Genomic DNA, 25,508 nt, shown 5'->3' on the forward strand with positions numbered 1-25,508 from the left:
GGCGGGAGAGACCGCAGCAGTGAGAGGCCCGCGTACCGCAAAAAAAAAAAAAAAAAAAAAAAAGAAAAGGAAGAAAAACGATAGCTCAGTGACTGAAACCTTTCGTTGAGTCAAATCTCTGAAAACGTATCTTTCTTTCTTTCTTCTTCAGGCTTCCAGCTCATCTTCTTGCCCTATGCTGATGACAAACGGAAGGTGCCCTTTACTGAAAAAGTCATGGCAAACCCAGAGCAGGTAGACAAGATGAAGGCTATTGTTCAGAAGCTCCACTTCAAGTACAGGTGAGTGATGGGTCATTCACAGGCTTTCTTCTGGAACTGCCTCCTGAGTTGAAGGTTGTACTGGAGATTTGAGTTAAGCATAAACCCAAGAGAATGTGATTTTATTCTCTTCCATTAACTGATAGATAATTAGTCTTTAGAAGCTATAGGGAGAGTGGAAGTTCTTTTATTGAAGGCTCTGGAATTGTGCTAAGGGTTTACAGCTGGTTGACCTGCTGTGTTGTGCTTAGAAAGCCAGGTTAGTTGAACAAGCTCCGCAAAGCAGCAGTAAGGAGAAGATTCTTGGTTGGCCTTCTCCTTGATTGTTGTCACACGGTGAGTAAAAGCAAGTAAATCCGGTGTAAATTGTCATGGGGTTGAAAAAATGATTATATAAGGCACATAGACCATCTCCCAGAACCTGCAATAAGGTGACAGCAAACATAATTTTTTTTCACATTTCATCTTTTGTTTCTCGGCTACTTCCCTAACTCTGCCTACCTGTGGGCAAAGTGACCTTCCTTCTCCAAAGGAAACCTCCTGGTGTAGTCCTTTGTTGGGCAAATGGAAGCATTGTTAAGGTTCTGCCATGTGCCATGCACTGTTCTAGATACAACTCCAACAGTATCTCATTTATTCTTCATGAGAACCCTGAAAGTTTTGGTGCCCATTTTACAGGTAAAGAAACTGAGGCTTAGAGGAGTGAGGCAGCTTGCCCAGACTCACCCAGCTAGAAGGAACTGGAGCCAGGATTCAAGTCTAGGACTGTATGCCTCTAGATTCTTTCTGTTTTTACTTTCATGTTGCTATCGAGTATGGGAAGAAAGAATACTCAGGTTCGTTGTCTCCCCATCTCCCACCATCCCTCTGTTGTGTTTTCTCTGTACTTACCTCCTCCTGCCCTGCCTCCTCTGTTTCTGTCTCTGTCCACAGCTACCAGTGACAGGCAGGTGGGCAGGTATTGTTTTGCTTTAAAATTTGCTTTTGGATCCCTAGCATCGGACAGTAAAGTGAAAATTGGAAAGAGAGAAGTTGATTCAAGAGATAAGATTCCCAACTGTTTTACCTGGGGTGTATTTCTCAGCTGACCTTGGGCCTGCACTGTCTCAGTTGGGTTTTTAACTTTATTATTTTATTTTTAAAATGTTTAAATTTTTATTTTTTAATTTATTCATGTCACTGTTAATGTTTTAACAGAAGTGACAGCTTTGAGAACCCAGTGCTGCAGCAGCACTTTAGCAACATGGAGGCCTTGGCTTTGGATTTGATGGAGCCTGAACAAGCCGTGGATCTGACACGTAAGGAGGCCGTGACTGAGTTGAGAAGTTCTTTTCATGGGAGGCTTTCGTGTCGATTTTACTCTGGACCAGTAATATGGATGCATTTCCTAGCACCCTCTAAGTACACAACATTGTGGTCCAGATCATCTCTGCCTGAGAGATTTCCTAGACCAGCTTAGATTGCCTGGGAACGGGTTTGGCCGATTCTGCAGTAAGAGGAGGAGAAGGTGCCAGGCTTCTGAGACCTGCCTCTGAAGTAGACCATCCATGACTACATGTTGGTAAAAGTTAAAAACAACAATCTGCAACATTTATTGAGTGCCTACTGTGTGCCAGGCCTTGTTGTCCTGTGTGTTGACTCATTTATTCTGCATGACTATGAGGTAGGTTCTGTTACTGTCCCTAGTTTGCAGGGAAGGGAGTGATTTGCCCAAGGCACTAAGTAGTAAGTGGTGGCTGTTGGCGCAGAATCCAGTGAGTCTGGCCCAGAGCCCTTGCTCTGAACCACTATGCTTAACCTTACTGCTGCTCCATCAGACGGCGTGCTCTGCCCTGAGAAAATGGACCTCATTACCCAGCATGGAGGACATTTGCCTGGCCTCCCAGGCTGAGGTGCTCTGAGCTCCCTGCTGGTCCCTTTCTGGATTGTGGTTCTCTCATGTACTTCATAAGAGGATGCGTGAAGTTTAGCGATGTAAGTAAATACCCACTGGAAAACAGATTGGATTTAATAAAGACTCTTGACAGAGGTTGAAAAGATCAGAACAGTTAATTCGGCCTGCTTAGCTTCCCAGTTACTATTGATCTCTTTCATGCTAGCGCCAGCATTAAAAGCATGAGTTGTTGGACGTGTGTCATGGTGGTGACTGTCAGCTGGGCCTGGCAGAAGAAGAACCCTTGAGTGAGGCAGCCCATCTCTTCCTTTATGGCCTTTAGGCAGATCAGGAAGTAAATTGCCTAGTCTCTAGCAAGATGGCTAGGGACACAGACTTTGGAAACACCCGATGTAGGTAGATTTGAATCCCAGCTCTCTGGCACTTATTAAATTGCGTGGCCTTGGAACAATACTTAATCTCACTGAAGCCCAGTTTCCTTATTGGTAAAATGGGGATAATGATCTGTCCTTACAAGGTGTTAACAAAATATAGGCCCTGACACTCGGGAAGGTGCTCAGAACACAGTTGTTCTCCTTTATTCCACAGCCGTGTGCTCTACTTCCTCACTAGCACCTCAGCCTCTTGCATTCTCTCTTCTGGCCCTATACTTTTTGGGAGAAAGTCTTGTTTTCTCTTTCTACTTCTATTTTTCAAAAACAGTTTTGGCTGCTGTAGTGTTTCCTGTAAGCTAAATGTCTCAGGTTCCTGTCTTTAGCCCTTTCTTCTCTCCTTTCTGTTGGTTATGTTATCCACTCCCATAGCCTCAAGTATGACCTCATGTCCACAACCCCCAAACCTGTATCTCCGGCCCTGTCCTTTCCTCTAAGCTCTGGCCAAAGCTTCCAGCTGCCCAGGTGACATCTACCGCTCAAACATGTGAACCCTTTGACTCTTTGTTCTTTCACATCCCTCGCTCACTTCTAATCAAATGTGTCTTCTTCTTTGTGACACGATAAGGCTTTCTTTTAATAAATAACTTATCAAAGACTCAAAATTGTTTTCTTTCTTCTTTTGGCTTTGTCACACCATACTGTTTTGGTTTTTCTCCTGTGCCTGTGGAGGCCCTAAGACTTCTTTGCTGGACCTGCTTCCCTTTTTTCTCCTCTAACATGGAAGTGTGCTGGGTGGTCCTGGGTGCCATCTTTCTCTGTCCTCTCACTTCTCCCTGCATGGCCTCATCAGGCTACATCACTGGTTCTAAGTGTGGTCCCTGGACCAGCAGCACTGGCCTCTCCTGGGAACTTGTCAGAAATGCAGATTTTGAGCCCTACCCCAAGCTGACTGAATCTGAAACTCAGGTTGAGGCCCAGCAACGTGTGTTTGATTTTATTGTATTTGGCCATGCTGCGTGGCATGTGAGATCTTAATTCCCCAACCAGGGGTCGAACCCGTGCCCTCTTTATTGGAAGCTCAGGGTCTTAACCACTGGACCGCCAGGGAGGTCCCCAGCAACATGTGTTTTAACAAGCCTTCCCGGTGATTCTGAGACATGCCACTGCCTCTGGCACATTGGTTCTCAACTTTGGCTATACAGCAGAATCACCTGGGGGACTTAAAAAAAAACCTGGCTCTTTAGGCCTCACCGCAGACCAATTAAATAAGAATCTCCTGGGCATCAGTACTCTTTAAAAGTCCTCAGGTTGAGAACCAAAGCTCTAGTAGAGATTCCTGTAACCTGGAACCTGGGGCTTCTGACATGGCGGGGGCGCAGTTTGACGGTGATGTTCCGCCGTCTTGTAGGTACATGCACCACAGGGCAGGAGGTCCCCTCTGTACTTTGCAAACGTGGTCACATGAGGAGATGAGACATTCATCTCATCACGCTTGCCCTTGATGTGACCCAGCTCTCAGCAAAAGCTCTACAAGCTATACAGTTGTAAGAAAGGAAATAAAAATATTATCTTTCCCCCAGAGCTTCCTTTGCCTGTCGCATTTGCCTTGGGGAATGTTCCTGCCATCCCAACCACTCACCTCCTTCACCACCCACCCCCACACCTCCTATTCCATCCAGTAAGTCCTGCCAGTGCTGTCACTTCTCAAGTTACAGTCCCATTGCCACCCCCCAGCCCCCCGCCGCCCCACTCACACACACCGCTTCAGCCTTCGGTCTCACCTTCCGTCAGTTCATACTCTACACAGCTGGCAGGCAGGGTGATCTAAAACGTCCATCTGATCACGTCGCTCGCCTGCTCATAGACCTTCAAAGTTTCCCCGCTGCTTATATGATAAGGCCTAATTCCTGGGCAGGCATTCGAGGCTTCCGTGACCTCGCCATGCTTGTCTTTCTAGCCTCCTTGCTGGTCCTGCCCATCTCACACCCTGCCTGCAAGCTGTGTTGTCACTGGCTGTCTCTCACCCCTGTGCCTTCTGCTTAGACTAGTATCTGCCTGAGGAAGGACACTCAGCTTGCGAGACTGTGCTGCACAGAGTCCTTCCTGACCCCTCCTGTGTTCCAGCGTGCCCTGTACGGTCCCTTTCTTCATGGCACTGTGCAGCTCTATTGCATTGGTGTTTTTACCACCTCCTTATGCCGCGTGGACTGTAAGCCCTGAGGGTACAGACTTGTTTGAATCCACAGGGTCTAGCCCGGTTCTCAACTCTACCGCTTCCCAGCTGTTTGACTTCAGGAAAGTCATTTAACGTCTCTGATTTCCACCTCTGTAAAACGGGAAGACAGGTTTACCTACCCCAGAGATCGTTAGGAGGATTAAATAAAAATAATAGGTTTAAAGCATTTAGGAGAGTGCCTGGTTGTCAAAAGTGCTCATTAAGTACACGTTGTAGCTTGTTAAAAGCTACTTGGTAAATGTTAGACTTCTAGCGGATGTATTCATGGCCAGCTCAGCCGCCTTGTGGACCCTCCCCCATCTCAGCAATTAAGTATTTTCTCCTTCGGTCCCAGTAGAGTTGGACTGGACAGGAAGCCAGGGCTTGTGACTTCACAGGCCACTCTTCTTGTGTTTTTATTTTCTAGTGCCCAAGGTTGAAGTAATGGACAAAAGACTGGGCTCCCTGGTGGACGAGTTTAAGGAACTTGTCTACCCACCAGATTACAATCCTGAGGAAAAAGTTCCCAAGCGAAAACAAGGTAAGGAGCTGGGTGTGGACGTTCAGTGGGTTTTTGGGGGTTTTTTTTTTGGTTTTGTTTTGCTTTTTTTTTTGCCCACACGTGCGGCTTGCAGGATCTTAGTTCACTGACCAGGGATTGAACCCAGGCCCTCAGCAGTGAACTCGTGGAGTCCTAACCACTGGACTGCCAGGGAATTCCCAGTGGGTTATTTTTTGGACCACCAGGTAATTCCCAGTGGGTTATTTTTTAAAGTTGCCTTTATAGTCCTATCACAGAGGATAATGTCCTTTCAGAAATTGCTATACAAACCTACATATTTACAAACAACATATTTCAGCACAAATGAAACAATATTCACATTGTTTTCTAGTTTATTTTGTTACTCAGCTATATATGTTGGACAGGTATTTATACCTACACTCACATATCTACCTAATTAAAAAAAAATAAGGCTACAGAGTACTTCATTGGATAGATATACACAATTTATCCAACCAGACCTTTACGGACGGATAGATATAGTGCAGTGAACAGGAACCACCATTGCATACTGGTGTGAGCAGTTACACAGCATAAATTCTTAGCAGTGGAATTGCTGGGTCAAGGTGTAGACATTTAAATTCTGATAAGAATTGCCAGTTTGCCTCTGAAAAAGTGATACAGTTTATACCCTATCCAAGAAGGGATGGGTGTGTTTCCCTACACTCTCACCAATTGTAGACTTACATACTTTAAAAATTATATATTCACAAAAAAATAATAGAGGGAAAATGTATCCTGTTTTGATTTGCAGTTCTTCAATTATGAGTAAGATGTAGTTTTACTGGCCTTTTTTTTTTTTTTCTGTGAACTCCCAGTTTGGGGCTTTAACCATTTTTCCTACTAGACTGTCCTTTTTCTTACTGCTGGACCCAAAATGTCTTTACCGCGACTCTCACATTTTTCAGGACAGCACGTTGTGAATTCGTCAGCACTCGGGAATAATTCTGTCTTAGGTTGTAATCCTTTTGGCTGTCTTTGCTCAAGTAAAGCCAAACTTGGGCCTTGCCCCCGAGACCCATGAGGAAGTGGAGCTATGAGAGGTTAGGTTTGTGGTCATCACGCTTTCTCCCTTTTGCATCAGAAGTGATTCCTCCAGTGCCCTGTGTGCTGTCATAACTTTTCACACCTGCGTGAGTGTGATTTATGTATTTATCTCACTCAGCCTGCATGTTCTTATCACCTAGCATGGTGCCTTGGTACTGACAAGGTGCTCTGTAAATGCTTTTTGTTCTGTTTCCAGTTTTATTGATACATAGTTGACATACACCATTGTATAAGTTTAAGGTGTACAACATAATGGTTTTCTTAAAAATAAATTTATTTATTTATTTTTTAAATTTTTGGCTGCATTGGGTCTTCGTTGCTGCGTGGGCTTTGTCTAGTTGTGGCGAGCAGGGGCTAGTCTTCATTGCTGTGCACGGGCTTCTCATTGCGGTGGCTTCTCTTGTTGCGGAGCACGGACTCTAGGCACGTGGGCTTCAGTAGTTGTGGCATGTGGGCTCAATAGTTGTGGCGCATGGGCTTAGTTGCTCCGCGGCATGTGGGATCTTCCGGGACCAGGGATCGAAACCATGTCCCCTGCATTGGCAGGCGGATTCTTAACCACTGTGCCACCAGGGAAGTCCCTACAACGTAATGATTTGACTCACATATATCATGAAAAGATGACCACAGTAGATTTAGTGAACATCCAGCATCTCATGTAGATAGAACATTAAAGAAATAGAAAAAAAATTTTTTTTCCCTTGTAATGAGAACTCTTAGGATTTACTCTCCTAACAATTTTCATATGTAACATACAGCAGTGTTCATTATCTTTATCACGTTGTACATTCCATCCCTAGTACTTCTTTATTCTATAAGTGGAAGTTTGTACCTTTTGACTGCCTTCATCCAGTTCCCCTTGCCCCTACTCCCCACTTCTGGTAACCACAAATCTGATCTCTTTTTCTATGAGTTTGTTTATTTGTTAGTTTGTGAAGTATTATTGATCTCCAACACAATGTTAGTTTCTGGTACATAGCCTAGTGATTCAATATTGCTGTACATTTCAAAATGATCACTATGATAAGTCTAGTTGTCATGTGTCACCATACAAAGATGTTACATAATTATTAACTATATTCCCCACAGTTTACGTTTCATTCCTGTGACTCATTTATTTTGTAACCAAAAAAAGCTTATACTTCTTAATCTCCCTCACCTTTTTCTCTCTTCCCCCAAGCCCGCCCTGGCAACCACCTGTTTGTTCTCTGTATCTATGACCCTGTTTCTGTTTGGTTATGTTTTCTCATTTGTTTTGTTTTGTAGATTCCACATATAAGTGAAATCATATCGTTTTTGCCATTCTCTGTCTGACTTATTTCACTTAGTATAATGCACTCTAGGTCCATCCGTGTTGTCACAAATAGAGAGATTTCATTCTTTCTTATGGTTAATATTCCGTTGCATATATGTGTACCACATTTTCTTTATCCATTCATCTATTTATGGGCACTTAGGTTGCATCCATATCTTGGCTGTTGTAAATAATGCTGCAGTGAACATAGGGTGCATGTATCATTTTAATTAGTGTTTTGTATTTCTTCAAAAAAATATCCAGAAGTGGAATTGCTGGCTTGTATGGTAGTTTTGTTTTTAATTTTTGAGGAATCTCCATACTATTTTCCATTAACCAATTTACATTACCATCAATGGTACGTGAGGGTTCCCTTTTCTCCACTCTTGTTATTTGTTGTCTTTTTGATAATAGCCATTCTGACAGGTGTAAGGATATCTCACTGTGGTTTTGATTTGCATTTCCCTGATGATTAGTGATGTTGAGCATCTTTTCATGTGCCTTTTGGCCATCTGTATTGTCTTCTTTGGAAAAATGGCCTTTCAGGTCCTCTGCCCATTTTCAGTTGGGTTGTTTGTTTGTTTGTTTGTTTGTTTTGCGGTACACGGGCCTCTCACTAGTGTGGCCTCTCCCGTTGTGGAGCACAGGCTCTGGACGCGCAGGCTCAGTGGCCGTGTCTCACGGGCCCAGCCGCTCCGCGGCATGTGGGATCTTCCCGGACCGGGGCACGGACCCGTGTCCCCTGCATCGGCAGGCGGACTCTCAACCACTGCGCCACCAGGGAAGCCCTGGGTTGTTTGTTTGTTTGATGTTGAGTTGTATGAGTTCTTTGCATGTTTCAGATATTAACCTCTTTTCTGATATATCATTTGCAAATATCTTCTTCCATTCAGTAGGCAACCTTTTTGTTTTGTTGATAGTTTCCTTTGCTGTGTGAAAGCATTTTAGTTTGATATAGTCCCATTTGTTTATTTTTGCTTTTGTTTCCCTTGCCTGAGGAGACATATCCAAAAAAATATTTCTAAGACTAGTGTCAAAGTGCATACTGCCTGTGTTTTCATCTAGAAGTTTTATGGTTTCAGATGTTAACATTTAATCTTTAATCTATTTTTTAATCTTTAAAAAAATCTTTAATCTGTTTTGAGGTTTTTTAAAAATATGGTCTGAGAAAGTTTGATTCTTTTGCACGTAGCTGTCCAGTTTTCCCAACACCATTTATTGAAGAGGCTGTCTTTTCCCCATTGTATACTCTTGCTTCCTTTGTCATAGATTTATTACCCATATAAGTGTGGGTTCATTTCTGGGCTGTCCATCTGTTTCACTGACCTATGTGTCTTGTTTTGGGGCCAATATCATACTATTTTGATCACTGTAGCTTTGTAGTATAGTTTGAAAGTATAAATGCTTTTTGAATGAAGAAAGGAAGGAAGGAATGACTTGCTCACCCAGAGCGATCAGCAGTTTTGGGTAAACTGATAGGACTCACTACTTTTAACTCCCTCCTAGATGTGATACATTTTTTTGTGTTAAACTGAAGCTGCCTTATCAAGACACCTGTCTTCCCCATGTTGTTCTAGGTAGGCATCACAGCTTTATGGAAGATGGTTAACTGCAGCCCAGATCATATGAGGGCCCCCGTGCAGTATAGCTGGGGTCCCACTGTTAGCATTTCCAACAGCTGGGATCCCACTGTTAGCATTTCCAATCACTCTCACCTGACCTGTTTCCCCAGGTGATGACAATTCTGGAAGTAAAAGGCCCAAGGTGGAGTTATCTGAAGAGGAGCTCAAGGCTCACGTCAGCAAGGGCACACTGGGTAAGCTCACTGTGCCCACACTGAAGGAAGCCTGCAGGGTGTACGGGCTGAAGAGTGGGACAAAGAAGCAGGAGCTGCTGGATGCACTCACCAAGCGCTTCCAGAAGGCCTGACCGGAGACCATACAGCCAGTTACCCTTCCACGTTGCAGCCAGGTGGCCTGGTTTTGTTTTTATCAAGTTAAAACATGTTTTTCCTGAGCCAGGAAGAGTCTGCCTGACAGAAGCCAAGGACTTTGTTTATGAGACTTTCTGTTGTCATGGGGACAGCGTTGCCATCTCACTTTGCTGTGCCTTACTCTACTGTCTGAATAAAGAGCCCTAACTTTGTACTATATATTGTTCTATAGTATAAAAGAGAAAGATGTGTCTGCCTTGCATCCAAAGATGCCATTGGCTGTTAGCTTAATTTTCTCTCCCATTGGGAACGCATTTCATCACAATGGAAACAAAATAAATATCAATGAGGGTAGGGAAGAGTGTGACAGTTAAGGACAGGTGAACATAGTTTAGGAATGACAAGCCCTAGTAAGGTTATATTCTCCTGATCCTCTGTCCTCCCACCTGTTTTCCTTTAAATGTGTCATATGAAGATCTAAAAATCAGATTTCAAACGTAATAATGAGGCAACATTTCTAATTCTAGTACCACTTGCTTCATGAGTAAATAGCAACCCCCCCTCATGTTGTATTTTCTTTTTTTTTTTTTAAATTAATTTATTTTATTTATTCATTTTTGGCTGCATTGGGTCTGTTGCTGTGAGCAGGCTTTCTCTAGTTGCAGCGAGCAGGGGCTACTCTTCGTTGCGGTGGGGGCTTCTCATTGCGGTGGCTTCTCTTGTTGCGGAGCATGGGGCTCTAGGTGCGTGGGCTTCAGTAGTTGTAGCGCACGGGCTCAGTAGTTGTGGTTCGCGGGCTCCAGAGCGCAGGCTCAGTAGCTCCACGGCATGTGGGATCTTCCGGGACCAGGGCTCGAACCCGTGTCCCCTGCATTGGCAGGCGGATTCTTAACCACTGTGCCACCAGGGAAGCCCTGTTGTATTTTCTTAATGTGACATTCAAGTATATGAAGAAGAGATACACATTTTCTGTTGCCCTGAGAGTTTGGGTTGCAGTGTAAGTGAAATGAGTTATTCCTGTTATTTTCAGGGGTGCTGTAGGAAGTTCAAGAAGATACGGAGAGGTTCGATGGGAGAAGGGGAAAAAAGAAGGGTCCTAGTGTCAGGAAAAGAGGAAGAGGAGGGGAGTGTCTCTCTTTGTTTTCTTCCCCTTCCCATCCCTCTATCCTCCCTGCCCCCTTCCTGCTCTTTCTGCAGCTATTGCTTTTGAAGAATTAGCCTGAGAGAAGGAAGGAGATGGAAGGGTTTTTATCCCCTGAGGATGGCTTGTAGGTCCTGTGTCTTTCAAAACTAGAATGAGCATCTCATGAGGTTAGTGTTGGAGGGGTCAGATTACTCTTGGAAGAGATTTTTCAGTTTTGGATTCTTTGCTCTGATTTTTGTAAGTTTTTTTTTTTTAACTTATTTTTGCTTGTTTTTGTTTGGAAAGGAGATGTTATATTCTTGTTTGGATTTCTTTCCTTATCTGGGGGAGAGGGAAAATAATTCTCCAATTAGAAGAGATGCCTTTGAGGATACAGCAAAATAATGCAAAACCATTTAATATAGTATGTATTCATTCTTGTTGTTGAGAAATAAGACCATCCCCGTTAAATGAAGCATGCTTGGAAACTCTGGGGTCTAGAGAGGGGTACTAATACCACAAAGGTAGATTAGAATCGGGCTAGTCACCATAAGTAGCAGGGTAAGAATGAGTACTACTGCTGGGCCTTTGTTTTCAAGCCTGGATTTCCTGGCTACTGAGGAGGAAACCTAGTGAGTCCCAGGCTTTTCTGTGCACTCCTGCAGGACCTTACCCAAGTCTAGGCTCCTTCTCCTCTGTTCTCCTATTTACAAAATGGAGAGAAGGAAAGAGTTCAAGGGTCCAACAAAACACAAGTAATGTGAATGATGTTAGAAAAATAACCACCGAGGTCTGTGATAAAGAGCAACTGTGTGATCTCAGTTTCTCTGTAAATTAATGATGCTTGCCTTCTCTGCTCTTGAGCTCCCCAGGAGAGAAACATCATGTCCAGACATAATCTGGTTGGGTTTTTGTAAGCTCACAAGTCAGATTTAGTAAATTTGCATCTTGATTCCATTCACATACGTACAAGTGACCACCGGCAATTTACCTGGCATTTTCAAGCCTCAGTTTCATCCTATTTATAATAAGAATAATAACATGGAATAGGGAAAATAAATGAGAAAACACGTAAATGGGCACGGTGCTCAATAGGCAGTAACTCTTATCCTTCTAACTTCTCTGGCTGCAAACACGCTTTGCTCCTGCAGGTGCTGGTGATGCGCGGCCAATGATTGGACGAAACGGCCTGCGCATGCGCGCCGCAGACCTGGCGGCTAGGAGCGGCGTGGGTAGGGAAGGGCAGGGAGGTACATCCGCCTCTGAGCGGGCAGCGGCGGGGGCGGGGGCGGGGCAAGAGCTGGAGACCATGGACGGATGTTTGGCCAAAACTGCACCAAACAAGCATATGTGCATAGGTGCATATGCCTCCTGGCTGAATGCAGAGGGGACATCTGTATTTTTTTTTTAATATTTATTTGGTTGCGTTGGGTCTTAGTTGCAGCTTGGGGGCTCCTTAGTTGCAGTTCACCGGCTCCTTAGTTGTGGCATGCGAACTGTTAGTTGCGGCATGCATGTGGGATCTAGCTCCCTGACCAGGGATCAAACCTCAGGACCCTGCACGGGGAGCATGGAGTCTTAACCACTGTGCCCCCAGGGATGTCCCTGTAATGTTTGGTGTTTTTTGTCTTGTTTTGTTTTTTAAATTTTTATTTTTTGGCTGCGTTGGGTCTTCGTTACTGCACGAGGGCTTTCTCTAGTTGCATTAAGCAGGGGCTACTCTTCATTGTGGTGCGCAGGCTTCTCATTGCAGTGGCTTCTTGTGGAGCACGGGCTCTGGGCATGCGGGCTTCAATAGTTGCGGCACACAGGCTCAGTAGTTGTGGCGCTCAGTAGTTGTGGCACTCAGTAGTTGTGGCTCGCGGGCTCTAGAGCACAGGCTCAGTAGTTGTGGCGTACAGGCTTAGCTGCTCCGCAGCATGTGGGATCTTCCCAGACCAGGGCTCAAACCCATGTACCCTGCATTGGCAGGCAGATTCTTAACCACTGTGCTACCAGGGAAGTCCTGTAATGTTTAGATTTAATGTCTTATTAAAAAATTAGAAGAAAAGTAAAGCAGGACCATGAAATCTGGGAGAGATTAGTCATCCACTTCCTCTCCCTCCCCCTCAAACAGAAATTCCAACCTCAAATCCGTTTTGGAGGGAAAGCACACACCTGTTATCCTCGACCAGGAGCTATGATGACTATCCAGCCTTTCTGGTTTGAGCCCAAACTATCCCTGAATGTGTAATCTTCATTGTGACTGACTGCCTCATATTTGAAAGCCAGTCCTACCCAGAGTTTACTTCTGGGCACTCAAGCAGCTGGGACCCTCTCACCTGTGGGCCCTGCTAGCACTTCCGGCATTCTTTGTCACCAGAGCAATTTTGACATGGTCATATTTATTGCTGCCGTTTTGACAAGACCGCCTCACCTTTTCATCATCTACCTCCCAACCTCCCAAATACACAGTTGGGTATTGCTGTGTAACAAACTACCCCCAAAACTATTGGCTTGAAAACAACAATAACCACATATTATCTCTCACCATTTTTGTAGATAAGGAATTTGGGAAAGAAGAGGCTGGGTGGTTCTGGCTTGAAGTCAATCATGAGGCTACATTCAAGATGTTGCCCAGGGCTGCTGTCATCTGAAAGCTTGACTGAGGCTGGAGGATCCACTTGCAGGGAGGCTGTATTAATCACGTTTTTTATTTTCTGTATTTTATGTTTTGACATAAGCTGGGGGGCCTTACAAATGGATGGAGAGACTGCTCCTCCCAGGGCTAGCTAGTTACTAAAGACAGTTAAAAACTTACTTCGGAGCATACCTCTCATGCAAGCCAAGCACCTCCTTTATCTACGTCACACACCAAGCGAGTATTGCCCTTGACTTAAATTATCAGGGCAGGGTACCAGGCAACTAGAGACCACCCTTATAGCCCAAAGCCCACCAGAATTGTTCAAACTAGCCAATCCTAAGCTGTTTACTCTGTCTGCCTTGCCTTTGCCAAAGAAACCCCAATAAAGGCTGTGGCCGAAGCTTTCTCCTCGCTCCTGCTCCTGCTGCCTGACCAAAACCTGGTGTTTTCCCTGTGGTCCTGCATGGCACACCGGCACTCTTCTCTTGGGAAAAGTAATAAATTCTTCTTTCAGTAGTACCAGCTTCTCCATGTCATCACTCAGTCACCTCGATAAATTAAAATCCCTCAAGTACAAATGAGATAGACTCATTTCCTACAGCTGGCAGTTGGTGCTGACTTTTGGCTAGAGGCCTCAAGGCACTTTCCACAGGCTGCTTAGAAGTCTTTATAACATGGCTATGATTTCTGTCATAGTCAGTGATCCAAAGACATGAAGGCAGAAGCTGCAATGTCTTTTATAGAAACTTGAAAGTCACATGTCATTCCGTAATACTTAGTCCTGCAGCTAGATCAGCTCTGAGTTGGTGTAGGCTGGTCTCAGAGCATTCACACAGAAGGGCATGAATTCTGGGGGGTGGCTGTGTGTGTCACCGGGGACCGTTTTGGAGGCTGGCTGCCACAGGGTATCATGGAAAATACTGACTTGCTACCTAACAATTTTTTTCCTTCAGAAAACAAGCAATTATACACCCCCCCTCTCCCTCAAGCAGATATTACCTGCTAAAGCACATTCTTGACTTTTCAAAATGTAACTTAGCTGACACTGAGAAGAGGGACCCAGGGATACTAAGTGCCTAGAACAAGCTCCTCTCCCTCCCTTCCTCGTCACATCAGTTTGGGATTAAAGATAATGGAAAGGCATTGTTTAGTACTTAAGAATACTACGAATGAATAACCTCTTTAACAAGACCATTACTGTTAATGTAAAAATATTCCTTAATCATAGATCCTCTTGAGAAAACGGTTTCAGGAAACTTATTCTAAAACAGAAATTCCTAACCAGTGTCTGAAGTCAGAGGACCCTTTGAGGCCTAATGGATTCTCTCTCCAAAATAAAATGTTTACACACAAAAATTTGCAACCTACTTCATAGGTGGCTGAATGGAAATTACTAGATTTCCTTCTTGCTTGCATGTCTAGGCTTTAGGAATTATTCATTCTACACTTTTGGAGCATCAGTGTTAGGGCACTGCTGCAGGTGCTAGGGGATCACAGTCACACAAGTTCCTAACGAGGGCAATAATCAGAAAACCACCTCAGATATTAGCTAAGGACAAGTTAAAAAACAGAATGTTACAGTGCTAGGGGTAAAGGAAACATGAGATGAGGTAGCTAGGAAAGGCCCTTAAAAAGTGGTACTTGAATTAAGACTAGCATGAGGAGAAAGCCACTAGTGCAGTAAAGGAATACCAAGTACAAAGAATCTGAGAAACAGATTTGAAGTGCTCAAGAAACCAAATGTGAAACACTGAGCAAAGATAGAACATGGCAGAGAGGCAGACACAAGACACATAGCAGAGCCATTAGGAACAGGGAAAAGAGCCCTGTAGTTTTTTCGGGTGATCACAAATCGATGCCCTGTCCTTTGAAGGCTCACGATGAAGCTGTGGGAACTGAGTTAACACTCCAGATGGACCCTAGAGATGAAGATCCCAGGAGCCCTGCCCCACCCCATTTCTCAGGGTTCTGGTGGGTATGCCCTAGTTTCCATCTAAGTGGAGGTTGGATTACCTTTTTTATTTTCTTCTGGCCACGCCCCATGGCTTGTGGGATCCTACTTCCCTGACCAGGGATCGAACCTGGGCCCTTGGCAGTGAAAGCTCAGAGTCCTAACCACTGGACCACCAGGGAATTCCTGAGGTTGGATTACCTGATCTCCCTCCACCCCCAGATTACTTCAGTCTTTTAGAGTATGATTGGAAAGACACATATACAACACAAGAAAGTAAGTACTACCTCAGACTCCACCATCCACAGATAGAAAACTGCTTGGGGTGGGAGTGGGGGGTATATAAACACTGGAGTGAGCTGGGGGAGATGACGAGCTCAGTAGGTACAGAACAGGCCTTAGCATGACAGGGTGATTTTAGGTTCCCTAGGAACCCACTGCTGGAGTGGTCACACTGGCCCAAGCTGGCCAAGAGTAAACTAAATGTAATCCATTCTCATTAATATGACCATTATGGTATCCAGTTGTCTGTACTTTGGAAGAAAATTTCTCAAGGTAGAGGAGGTATCAGGCTCTCATGGTACTTGAAGATAGAAGTAATGAGGCAGGTGAGGCGGCACAGCTTCAGTCAGCAATACCAATCCCCCCTACTCTCTAGCACGTGTGGAGGGCTACTAGGAGCCCTAGTCCTGCAACAGTGATTCTCAACCAGGGGTGACTTTGCCACCAGGGAACATTTGGCAATGTCTGGGGAGAGGGGGACGATTGCTAGTGACATCTAGTGGGTAAAGGCCAGGGAGGCTGTTAAACATTCTACAACATACAGGGCAGCTGAGGTTGAGAAATACTGCTCTAGAGTGACAGCAACACCAATGACTGAACAAGGCATTTTGAACTACCAGAAATCATCTGGTGGAGGTAATGGCTTCTCCATACCTTCTTGGTGAAAAGTTTAAGAAACTAGTAACCATTCTAATGCTTCATTCAAGTATTAGCTGGACTCCTAACAAGAATCACACTTTCTTTAAGCTGAAGTACGAATATATGTGTTCTTTATTAGCGTGCTCACAAGAATGACACATTAGCACTGTCCTTCCGACGTGACAGAGAATACATATATCTGACCCACATCATGGCAGGAAATAGGCAGGGGTGAGGGCTCTCAGAGCTGGTGCCAAGCGTCTACTGAAGAAATCTCCATTCACCAAAGCAAGGATGTTCCCTTGAATTCCATCATCTCTGCTGCAGCTTCCAGTTCTCCATGACTAGCCCAGAATCCTCCATTCCAGAACCTCCTGCCACACCTTCAAGACCTAGGTCAACTGTCCCACGACTCACTCACCAAGGCGCCTCTGGAATTTTGCAGCATATCTCTTTGGTATGTTGCTGCCCTGCCACCCTCAGAGGCATAGGTGGGAGTTGGGGGGAAATATATTACCAAAAGCAAACAGCAGGGGTATATCAGAAATGGACTCTTGGGACATACACCCAACAACCTCACAGAATACCTGCTTCCTCCCCAAATGATAAATAATTCCCTAGAGAGCAAAGGAAACCCCTTGATTATTCAAATATGATCCTGTATGCTGGGCACAAGGGATACAAAGTGGACAGTGTTTACTTCCATCATGCCCTGCAGAGTAGGAAGTTGGCACCTGAAAGCTGGAACCAAATCTCTACCTTGGCTCTTCCCTGCCTTTGAATGGTGTCAACCACCCTGCTTCCACCTGCTCTGGGCATGCATTTTCCAAAAGGGAGGATAGGATGGCAGAGAGAGAGTGGAAGTGGAGATTACAGGAGAGGCTGGGGAGGAGATGACAACCTAAAAACAAGACAAAAGCAATACAAAAATACAAAAACCAAATTGAGCACTACAATATTTTATAACAATAGAAGGTAGCTGGAAATACTATATGCTAACAGACAAATGATACATAACCCCTGGGGTAGGAGTCAGCAGCAGGGAGTGTGGCAGAGGCCACCTGTTTAGACTAAGAGCCTTTCAATGGACTGTTGGATGGATTGGATCTGCTGCTTCAGTTGTGAGCCTTCTTTGATGGTGACAGAACAGGCGATGACAGGCCTGGAGACCCCACAGGCTCGCCCCAGGGCCTGCTTGGAGCGCACAAACACGTAGGGCACATTCTTGTCCTCACACAGCAGTGGGAGGTGCAGGATGATCTCCAGGGGCTCGGCGTCTGCAGCCATCACAATGAACTCAGAGATGCCTCTGTTGAGGGTTTTGGTGGCTGTAGAGAGAAGAACATGAGGCCAACAGGTGATGTGGGGTTGGGGCAGGGAAGCCACAACAAAGCAATTTCCAGGAAAAGAAACAGGTGCAAGAAAACTGGGCAAAACTTCCAGGACTAAGCAATTCTGTGCCCCATAGTGGCCTTCGGAAGTGATAGGGAGCCAAGCACCAATTACTCATCCCCAATGCCCTTCTCAAACCCTACATCAAACCCATCAATTCTGTCCAAACACATCCTAAATCAGAGCCCTTCTTTCCTGTCCTCTGCTACCACACTCATCTAAGTCACCACCACCCCTTGCCTGGTTGACTCGAACAGCTTTCACACAACCTCCACCAGCACGAAGCAGTGCAATGCAGCACTTCTCAAACTCTGTGATCAAGGATCAGGGTTTTACCATCCCAATCTGCCACAGTCTATACTTCTGGAAAGCTCATACCACATGCAACTCACCGAGCAAGTTCAATGCACCACAGCATTGTTCAAATGCTTATTCCTGATTGCTTATCTCTGTGACCCAGTGCTAGCCCACGGACCACACTCTGCTGCTCTTAGGTCCTCATGTTGGACCTAATCAAGAGCATCCAGCCCTCTTTCCATACTGGAAATCTAGTCCAGAGACCCCAGACAAGGATAGTGCCTTTAGCACTCTTCCTGGAGCACTCTCTGGTTGCCTTACCCTCATTGGCTCCTTTTCGAAGCTGCTTGTAGTTACATGACTGCTGAACGAGGTCCAATAGTTTCTTGGTGAGGTGGGCATCTGCAAGAGGGTAGGCCTTCAGATTTACATCAGCTTCAGTCATGGCTCCGGTTCCATGGTATCGTCACTCCTCAAGGAGCACAGGCGGCGTCAGAGCTGGAGCCAGTTTTACAGTTTTAAATAATGTTATCCTAAGTCCAGTTTTACACTTAACAAGTAAGAGCAAGACAAGTAAGAAACCTGCTCTTCCTTCTGCCTTTACTCTTTATTACAAATTAGTGCTTCTGTCCTGGTCCCCCTAGTTTTAGAGACAAATAAGATTTCTACTTGAGTCATATAATGTAATACTAGATCTGTTAGAAGTGTAAGGGAAGCCCCACATTTAGGAATGCCAACTAGTTTCTTGGTGAGGTGGGCATCTGCAAGAGGGTAGGCCTTCGGATTTACGTCAGCCTCAGTCTATGGGGGGGGAATCAAAGCATGAGTCAAACTGAACTAGAAGTTGTTCCAGACAAGTCAGAAAATACTTCAATCAACAATTGAGAGAGACAAAGGTCAGCTTCCCTGCTCCCCCCTCCCCCAAACACACACATTTAATAACTGACACTGGCCTGCCCACTCTCAACTTAGAAAAATGAAAATATTAGGCTCAAGAAAAAAAAAATTAGTAATTACATAATCCAATAATATATACTAAAGCTTATGTATTTTTGTCTCTTTAGCCTAATGCTTGCTAATATTATTGCAAATGGATTATTACAGGCTTCCATGGCTCAGTACCCATTTCAGTCACATGGGGTAATCTCTAAATTTGGATTTCCATATTCCACCCTGAATTTACTAAATCTAAACTAAGGTATAATTTATAGAAACCTAGCACAAAGTTCCCTCTATTCCCTTCAATATTTGAATCTTCTTCTGTTTTCAGTAAGAATCCCGGTTTCCAAAACATCAAAATATTTTCTCATTTATTTTACCCTACAATTCATATAAAATTGTTTCAGAATACCAATACCAATACCAATACCAATACCAATACCAATACTACCTCCACCAACTATAAACCCACCAAGGTCAACATTTCTTTTTATTCTTAGAATATATCTGACTAAAGCCGTCCAGAGTATTATATTCAAAAGTTACTCAAATTATCTTTTTCCTGTGGTTATCAATTTGATATACAATTAGGGCTCCTTCGTATTAGTTTGCTTTTAAAAAAATTCTTAAAAATATATAAAACATCTACATGGTTCCAAAGTCAGTGGAAAATGGTAAAGGTAAACTGTAGAGCATTTATCCTGCCTTTCTTATACAGACTGTGTTACTAGGTAACCAAATAGCAGAGGATAAGTTTCTCCTGTATTCCACCTAATAAAGAAAGAATGATACAATTAAATAGCACCATCTTGCAACCCATACTAATTTAATCCAAATTAATGGATCCAGACGTTGATTTTAATAGCTACCAACATCACAAAAAATACCATGTGACCACTGCCCCTCTTAACAAAACATCTGTGATCAAGCTGTCTTGGGGTGGGGGGTGTGTGGGCGGAGAGCTAAGAAAAAATCTGATCCAGCCTTTGATTCTTTTTTTTTTTTTTTGGCCGCACCGCAGGGCATTCGGGATCTTAGTTCCCCGACCAGGGATCGAACCCACGCCCCCTGCAGTGGAAGCTGTGGAGTCTTTTTTTTTTTAAAAGCAACCCTAGGGGTTGAGCTATTCTTTTGTATTTTATTGATTGATTGATTGACTGGCTGGCTGGCTGGCTGGCTGCGTTGGGTCTTCCGTTGCTGCGCGCGGGCTTTCTCTAGTTGCAGGGAGCGGGGGCTACTCTTCGTTGCGGTGCGAGGGCTTCTCATTGCGGTGGCTTCTCTTGTTGTGGAGCACAGGCTCTAGGGACGCGGGCTTCAGTATCTTTTTAAGATTTTATTTATTTATTTATTTATTTTATTGGCTGCGTTTGGTCTTCCGTTGCTGTGCGCTGGCTTTCTCTAGTTGCAGCGAGCGGGGGCTACTCTTCGTGGCGGTGCGAGGGCTTTTCATTGCAGTGGTTTGTCTTGTTGTGGAGCACAGGCTCTAGGGACGCAGGCTTCAGTAGTTGTGGCACATGGGCTTCAGTAATTGTGGCTCACGGGCTCAAAAGCGCAGGCTCAGTAGTTGTGGCACGCGGGCTTAGTTGCTCCGTGGCATGTGGGATCTTCCCGGACCAGGGCTCGAACCCATGTCCCCTGCATTGGCAGGCGGATTCTTAACCACTGCGCCACCAGGGAAGCCCAGCTGTGGGGGAGTCTTAACCACTAGATCACCAGGGAAGTCCCAGCCTTTGATTCTAATACTAGATATTTGATATTAAGGAATTATTAAATTTTGGGGTATTGTAGTGGCATTGCAGTTGTTGAAAATCCTTATTTTATAGTCACATACTATAATACCTATGGATAAAATGCTACCTCAATGATTCCGTTTCAAAATAACACACGTAGGGAACAAATTGGGTGGTGCCTGGCCTAATCCATTCCTTCTACCCCATCTTCACCTCTCAACTTTAACCATTTTTATTTATTTCTCATTTGTTTTCCCTGTGATTCTTTTTACAAATATATATTTTATTATAGACATAACCCGGGTGTAGCCCACGTTACCATTCCTGAGCACCGAGCAGTTCGCCCGCAGCGGTGCCGTCTAACCCTGGGTTTGGAGGCTGGACCGCGGCACGTAGCCGCGGCACCGCGGTTCTAGGTGGTGACCCATGGGTGATGGCCCAGTGGGAACACTCACTATTGAGTCCGCCTCGGCGGTCTCCTGCCTGATGCCGCAAGGACAAAGAAATGACCCACCCCCAGAGGAGCAAGAAATGACGCCAGGGGAAGTGGCGTCAATAACCTGATTGCACCAAGATGCCTGTTCCCTAATAACGACACATCACACTGGGTGAATTTGTCATGGTCCCAGGGTGGTGAGGAATTAGGCAAGGGCTGGAGGAGACCTCTAATTATTTGCTCTCTTCATACATTCTAGAATCAGCTTTTTCAAGGTGTACAAAAAAAGCCTGCTGGGACTGATTTGTAGATTTGAAGTAATCCCAATTAGGATAAGACACCTTTAGGATACAGAATCTGTCAACCCATTTAAACATATATATCTACCTTTAGTGCTTTTAAATAAAGCTGTGTAATTTCTCCAAAAGTTTTAATATCTTTTAGACTTACTCAAGATATTTCAGCTTAAGAAAATTCACTCTATTCCGTAGTATACTAAGAATTTCTTCTGTTATAAATAAATTGATGTTGAATTCTGTCATGTTTTTTGTACTGACTTGGATGAATTAGACTTTTCTCCTTTATTTTAAAAGTTTTTCTAATGTTAAACCACTTTTACACTACCGAGATAAAACCAATTTTAAGATTTTCTTATGATGGTTGCACAATTCTGTAAATATAAGAAAACCCACTGAGTTATACATTTTTTTCTACTACCACCTTGTTTTGGTTTTGTTTTTTTTAAATTAATGTATAATTGACCACAATATTGTGTTAGTTCCAGGTGCAAAACACAACACCGTTATTTGATACTTCTATACATTACAAAATGATCACCATTGAGTTATACACTTTTAGAGTGGAACTTTATGGTATGCAAATTATCTCAATAAAGCTATTTTTAAAGTAGGTGTAAAGTTTTTTCATGTCAAAAAACTTTAGTTTTTCTTATTGAGTTATAATTAACATACGGTATATTAACTTAGTTTCTTTACTATTATTCAGCCGTCCTATTTCTACTTGAATTGGTTTTGATTCTATTTTTTCAGGTATTTGTTCATTTCATCTAAATTTCTATATTTATAGATATCACATTGTTCATACTATCCTTTCTTTTCAATGTTTGCAAATTATGTCTCCTTCAAGTTTGTTACTCCTTATTTATAACTTTTTGCTTATTTTCTTGATTAATCTCACCAGAAGGGACTTTTCATGTTATTTCTCCCTCACCCAGCATTTTAGGTTCCAGTACTTCATTTCTACCCTACATATTCTCAAATTTGGTATTTTCATTATTGTTCAGTTGTTTTCAAATTTCCCTTATATATTTTCAATTTGACCCACGAGTTCTTTATATCTTCTTTCCAAACACTTTTTCTGATTTCTAAGTGATTTGTATTTTGGTTGGGAGACCATGGTCTATTTTATTATCAATCTTTTAAGATTTGTTTAACTTGCTTTATGACCCAGTAGGTGGCCAGTTTTCATAAATGTTCTCTGCTTGAGAAATGTCTTCTATAATTGATGGGTAAAGTATTCACTGGTTTCACTGCGACCACTAGATCAAGTTTATTCATAGTGCTGTTCAAATCTTCTATTTCCACACTTATGTTTTGGCTTCACGATCAATTAAATGCTATATAATTGCATATTTGTCTATTTCTTCTTATAATTATGTCATTTTCATTTTACTTGTACCTTATTTTTTTTTTTTTTTTTTTTCCCGTGGTATGCGGGCCTCCCTCTGCTGCGGCCTCTCCCGTTGCGGAGCACAGGCTCCGGACGCGCAGGCCCAGCGGCCATGGCCCACGGGCCCAGCCGCTCCGCGGCATGCGGGATCCTCCCAGACCGGGGCGCGAACCCGGTTCCCCCGCATCGGCAGGCGGACGCGCAACCACTGCGCCACCAGGGAAGCCCCTGTACCTTATTTTTTAGCCACTATCTTTACTGATTTTTTTTCCCATTCTTTTTACTTCAACCTGTCTTTTAACTGAAGCATTTAGTCCCTTCCTATATTTATTTAAGTATTGATATATTGGGTCCACATCTCCCTTCTTTTGTGCCTTCTATTTGTCCCACCTGTTCGGTTTCCTTTTCTCTCTTTCCTTCCTTTGAGTTTTTTCTCCCCTCTAGTGATTTGGAGTTATTTATCTGTATTCTTCTGGTGGCTATCTGAGAAATCACAACTTATGTCAAAATCTAATGCGCATCAATAATTTCACCCTACTCTTAAACAATAAAGGTTCCAGCAACACTTTTATTCCCATCACTCCTAATAAATATACTTTTTAAAATGCCAGATATTTTTATTGCAGTTTCCAATAGCCCATCTCTGGAAATTAGGATTCTCAACTCTTAATAAACATAAAATGCACAAAAGGGGAGACTTCAGGAGATCCAACACGATCAGAGAAGAGTCACTTTATTGGTTTAATAAAAGTCAACAACAACAAAAATTCCACTCAACTTTAAAACCAAACCACCTTATAAACAGCAACTGAAATTTGCTTAGTGTGTATTTATTCACCTTTTAATTTTTCCAAGGGCTAATTGAATGAATGAATGAAATCTTACTGCAAGGCAACTGTAACCCGTAGCTTGATGCGTTTGATTTCCCCATACACCAGACAGCCAAAACCTACGAGGTTTTGATTTAATAACAAATAGTGCATGCTCACTCTCTCCATACCAAGCGTTAGGTCTATTAAATGCATTTAAACTGAGACCAACTGATTCCAAAACTTTTCACGGCACTGCGAAAGATGAGCACTGGTTTAGAAGCTTGAAATTCTAGGCTCAGCCACGTACTAGCTTCAAAATGGGGGCGGGGCGGGCAGTAGGGGAGATACCCCTGGGATCCAAAATCCGTTAAAAGGATTAAACCTCATTACGGAAATCAGTAAACTCTTTGTAAACTCTTCCCTCCTTACTAAGTGCCAACCAAAACCAGCTACCAGGGCACAAGATCTGACTAAAAAGTTGGAGACCACCAAGAGTTTTAGAGAAGCCGCACGTGGTGCTACCAGCACTTCTGATTTCAGAGGCTACCGCATCGCAGGAAGAGTCTTTCCTGCATTCCAGGCTGGGGTTCACTCCACGCTCCCCACAGCCCCCAAACGCCAAAGGCCACTTTAATCCCTGGCACATGTAACTCGCAGGAGGCACTAGGCGCGCAGACCCATGGAGAGCTCCCTCTCCTGAACATCAGCAATGGGGAAAGCGGGGTAGGGGAGGGCTGATCCAAATCCAGGGCTCCACCCCATACTCTAGCGATCCCCCCAAAAGAAAAAGAAAACTGATGGAGCCAAGTTTCCCCATCCATCCAGCTTTCGACTCTCTCCTACGTGGGTTTGTCTCTTTCTCCCAGGTTGGGCCATGCCCCCTCTGCTCACCGGATGCTTTCGGCCAGGAGCACGAACTGCGGAACGAAGCCCCAGCGCAGCACCTGAGACCCTGAGGCCTCTAGACTTCTAACCTCGGGCCAGGAGAGAAAGCCCTTGGCGCTACGCGGCCGCCCGAGCCGGGCGAACGAGACGGCGCACGTTCTAAGCCCCCGACAAGCTAGTGAGAGAACGGAATCCCGTCTCCCACTTCCCAGCCCTTCAGCCAGGAGCACGCACTCACCATGGCTCCGGTTTCGTGGTATCGTCACTCCTCAAGGAGCACAGGCGACGCCAGAAATGCACCGCTCACCGCTGAGGCTAGCCGCAGGGTAGAAGTGGAAATGGCAGCGTGCGGCAGGAAGCGGAAGTGGCGTCACCAAGAGGAGGGCGGGTCACGCCCCTTAAAGGCACCAGCGGGGAATGACGCCAGTTTTGCGCGAGGGACCGTATTTTGCTGTTTTTGCTGTTATTCTACCATAAATTATTGGCCGAAACAGTGAGTTAAACATTCAGAAAATAACACACCAAAACAAAGATTTTCAAGGGTGTCGTCATTCCATTGGTAGTTTATCTTTTAGCACATTTTTGTGCTATTAAAATCATCTTTTTGACTTTACACTGGTAAAGGAATGGTATGGAGATAATGATAGGTAATCCTCAATGTTTTCCTTCATATTCAGATGTCTTTGTTAAATTTTCTGGTGAGGGTGGAGTCCACCAGAAATGGAATCCATTGAGTAGGGAATTCAAGAAGAACAGCAGGTTTGAGGGTGGGGGTTGAGTTTGTCAGGTTGAGTTTGGAGATGCTAGGACACCCAATTTCTTCTGGCTTAGCATGGTACTTTTTTCCCTATGCTCCTCCAAATCTCCATTTTTTAAGGCTAGACTCATACCTCAACACCTCCAAGAGGTCCTCCTGGATTCTTATGGCCCTTACTCATCTCTCTTCGCATGATGCCAGGAATATCTTGGGACCATTTTGTTGTTGTTGCTGTTGTTGTTTTGGCCACACCGCTCTGCTTGCAGGATCTTAGTTCCCCAACCAGGGATTGCCTCGGCAGCGAAAGCGCAGAGTCCTAAGCACTGGACTGCCTGGGAATTCCCTCTTGGGACCATTTGGATCTAGCCAAAACT

General features: G+C 44.2%; 2 protein-coding genes across 6 annotated transcripts in view; one reads left to right on the forward strand and one right to left on the reverse strand.

Annotated features, from left to right (window-relative positions):
* The window catches only part of XRCC6 (X-ray repair cross complementing 6), a 42,931-nt gene extending 18,451 nt beyond the window's left edge, over positions 1-24,480 (forward strand). For 3 of the 5 annotated variants that reach the window (XM_007099897.4, XM_007099898.4, XM_024127354.2), the window contains 4 exons: positions 152-281; positions 1,458-1,558; positions 5,171-5,284; positions 9,379-9,791. In XM_007099897.4, the coding sequence (XP_007099959.2) occupies positions 152-281; positions 1,458-1,558; positions 5,171-5,284; positions 9,379-9,575 (542 nt within the window). In that variant the 3' untranslated portion in view covers positions 9,576-9,791. Of the gene's footprint in view, positions 1-151; positions 282-1,457; positions 1,559-5,170; positions 5,285-6,213; positions 6,349-9,378; positions 9,792-24,358 lie in introns of those variants that run through there. The other 2 variants (XM_028490686.1, XM_028490687.1) reach the window with 2 other exon arrangements.
* Positions 16,307-18,384, reverse strand: SNU13 (small nuclear ribonucleoprotein 13). The gene is made up of 2 exons (XM_024127442.3): positions 18,208-18,384; positions 16,307-17,525 (listed from the first exon to the last, which is right to left on the reverse strand). The coding sequence occupies exons 1-2, from the start codon at positions 18,329-18,331 to the stop codon at positions 17,263-17,265; spliced, it is 387 nt and encodes a 128-aa protein (XP_023983210.1). The 5' UTR covers positions 18,332-18,384; the 3' UTR covers positions 16,307-17,262.
* Positions 24,481-25,508: the final 1,028 nt, after the last annotated feature.

Source organism: Physeter macrocephalus, chromosome 6 (genome assembly GCF_002837175.3).
Source record: "Physeter macrocephalus isolate SW-GA chromosome 6, ASM283717v5, whole genome shotgun sequence".
NCBI classification, from domain to species: Eukaryota; Metazoa; Chordata; class Mammalia; order Artiodactyla; family Physeteridae; genus Physeter; species Physeter macrocephalus.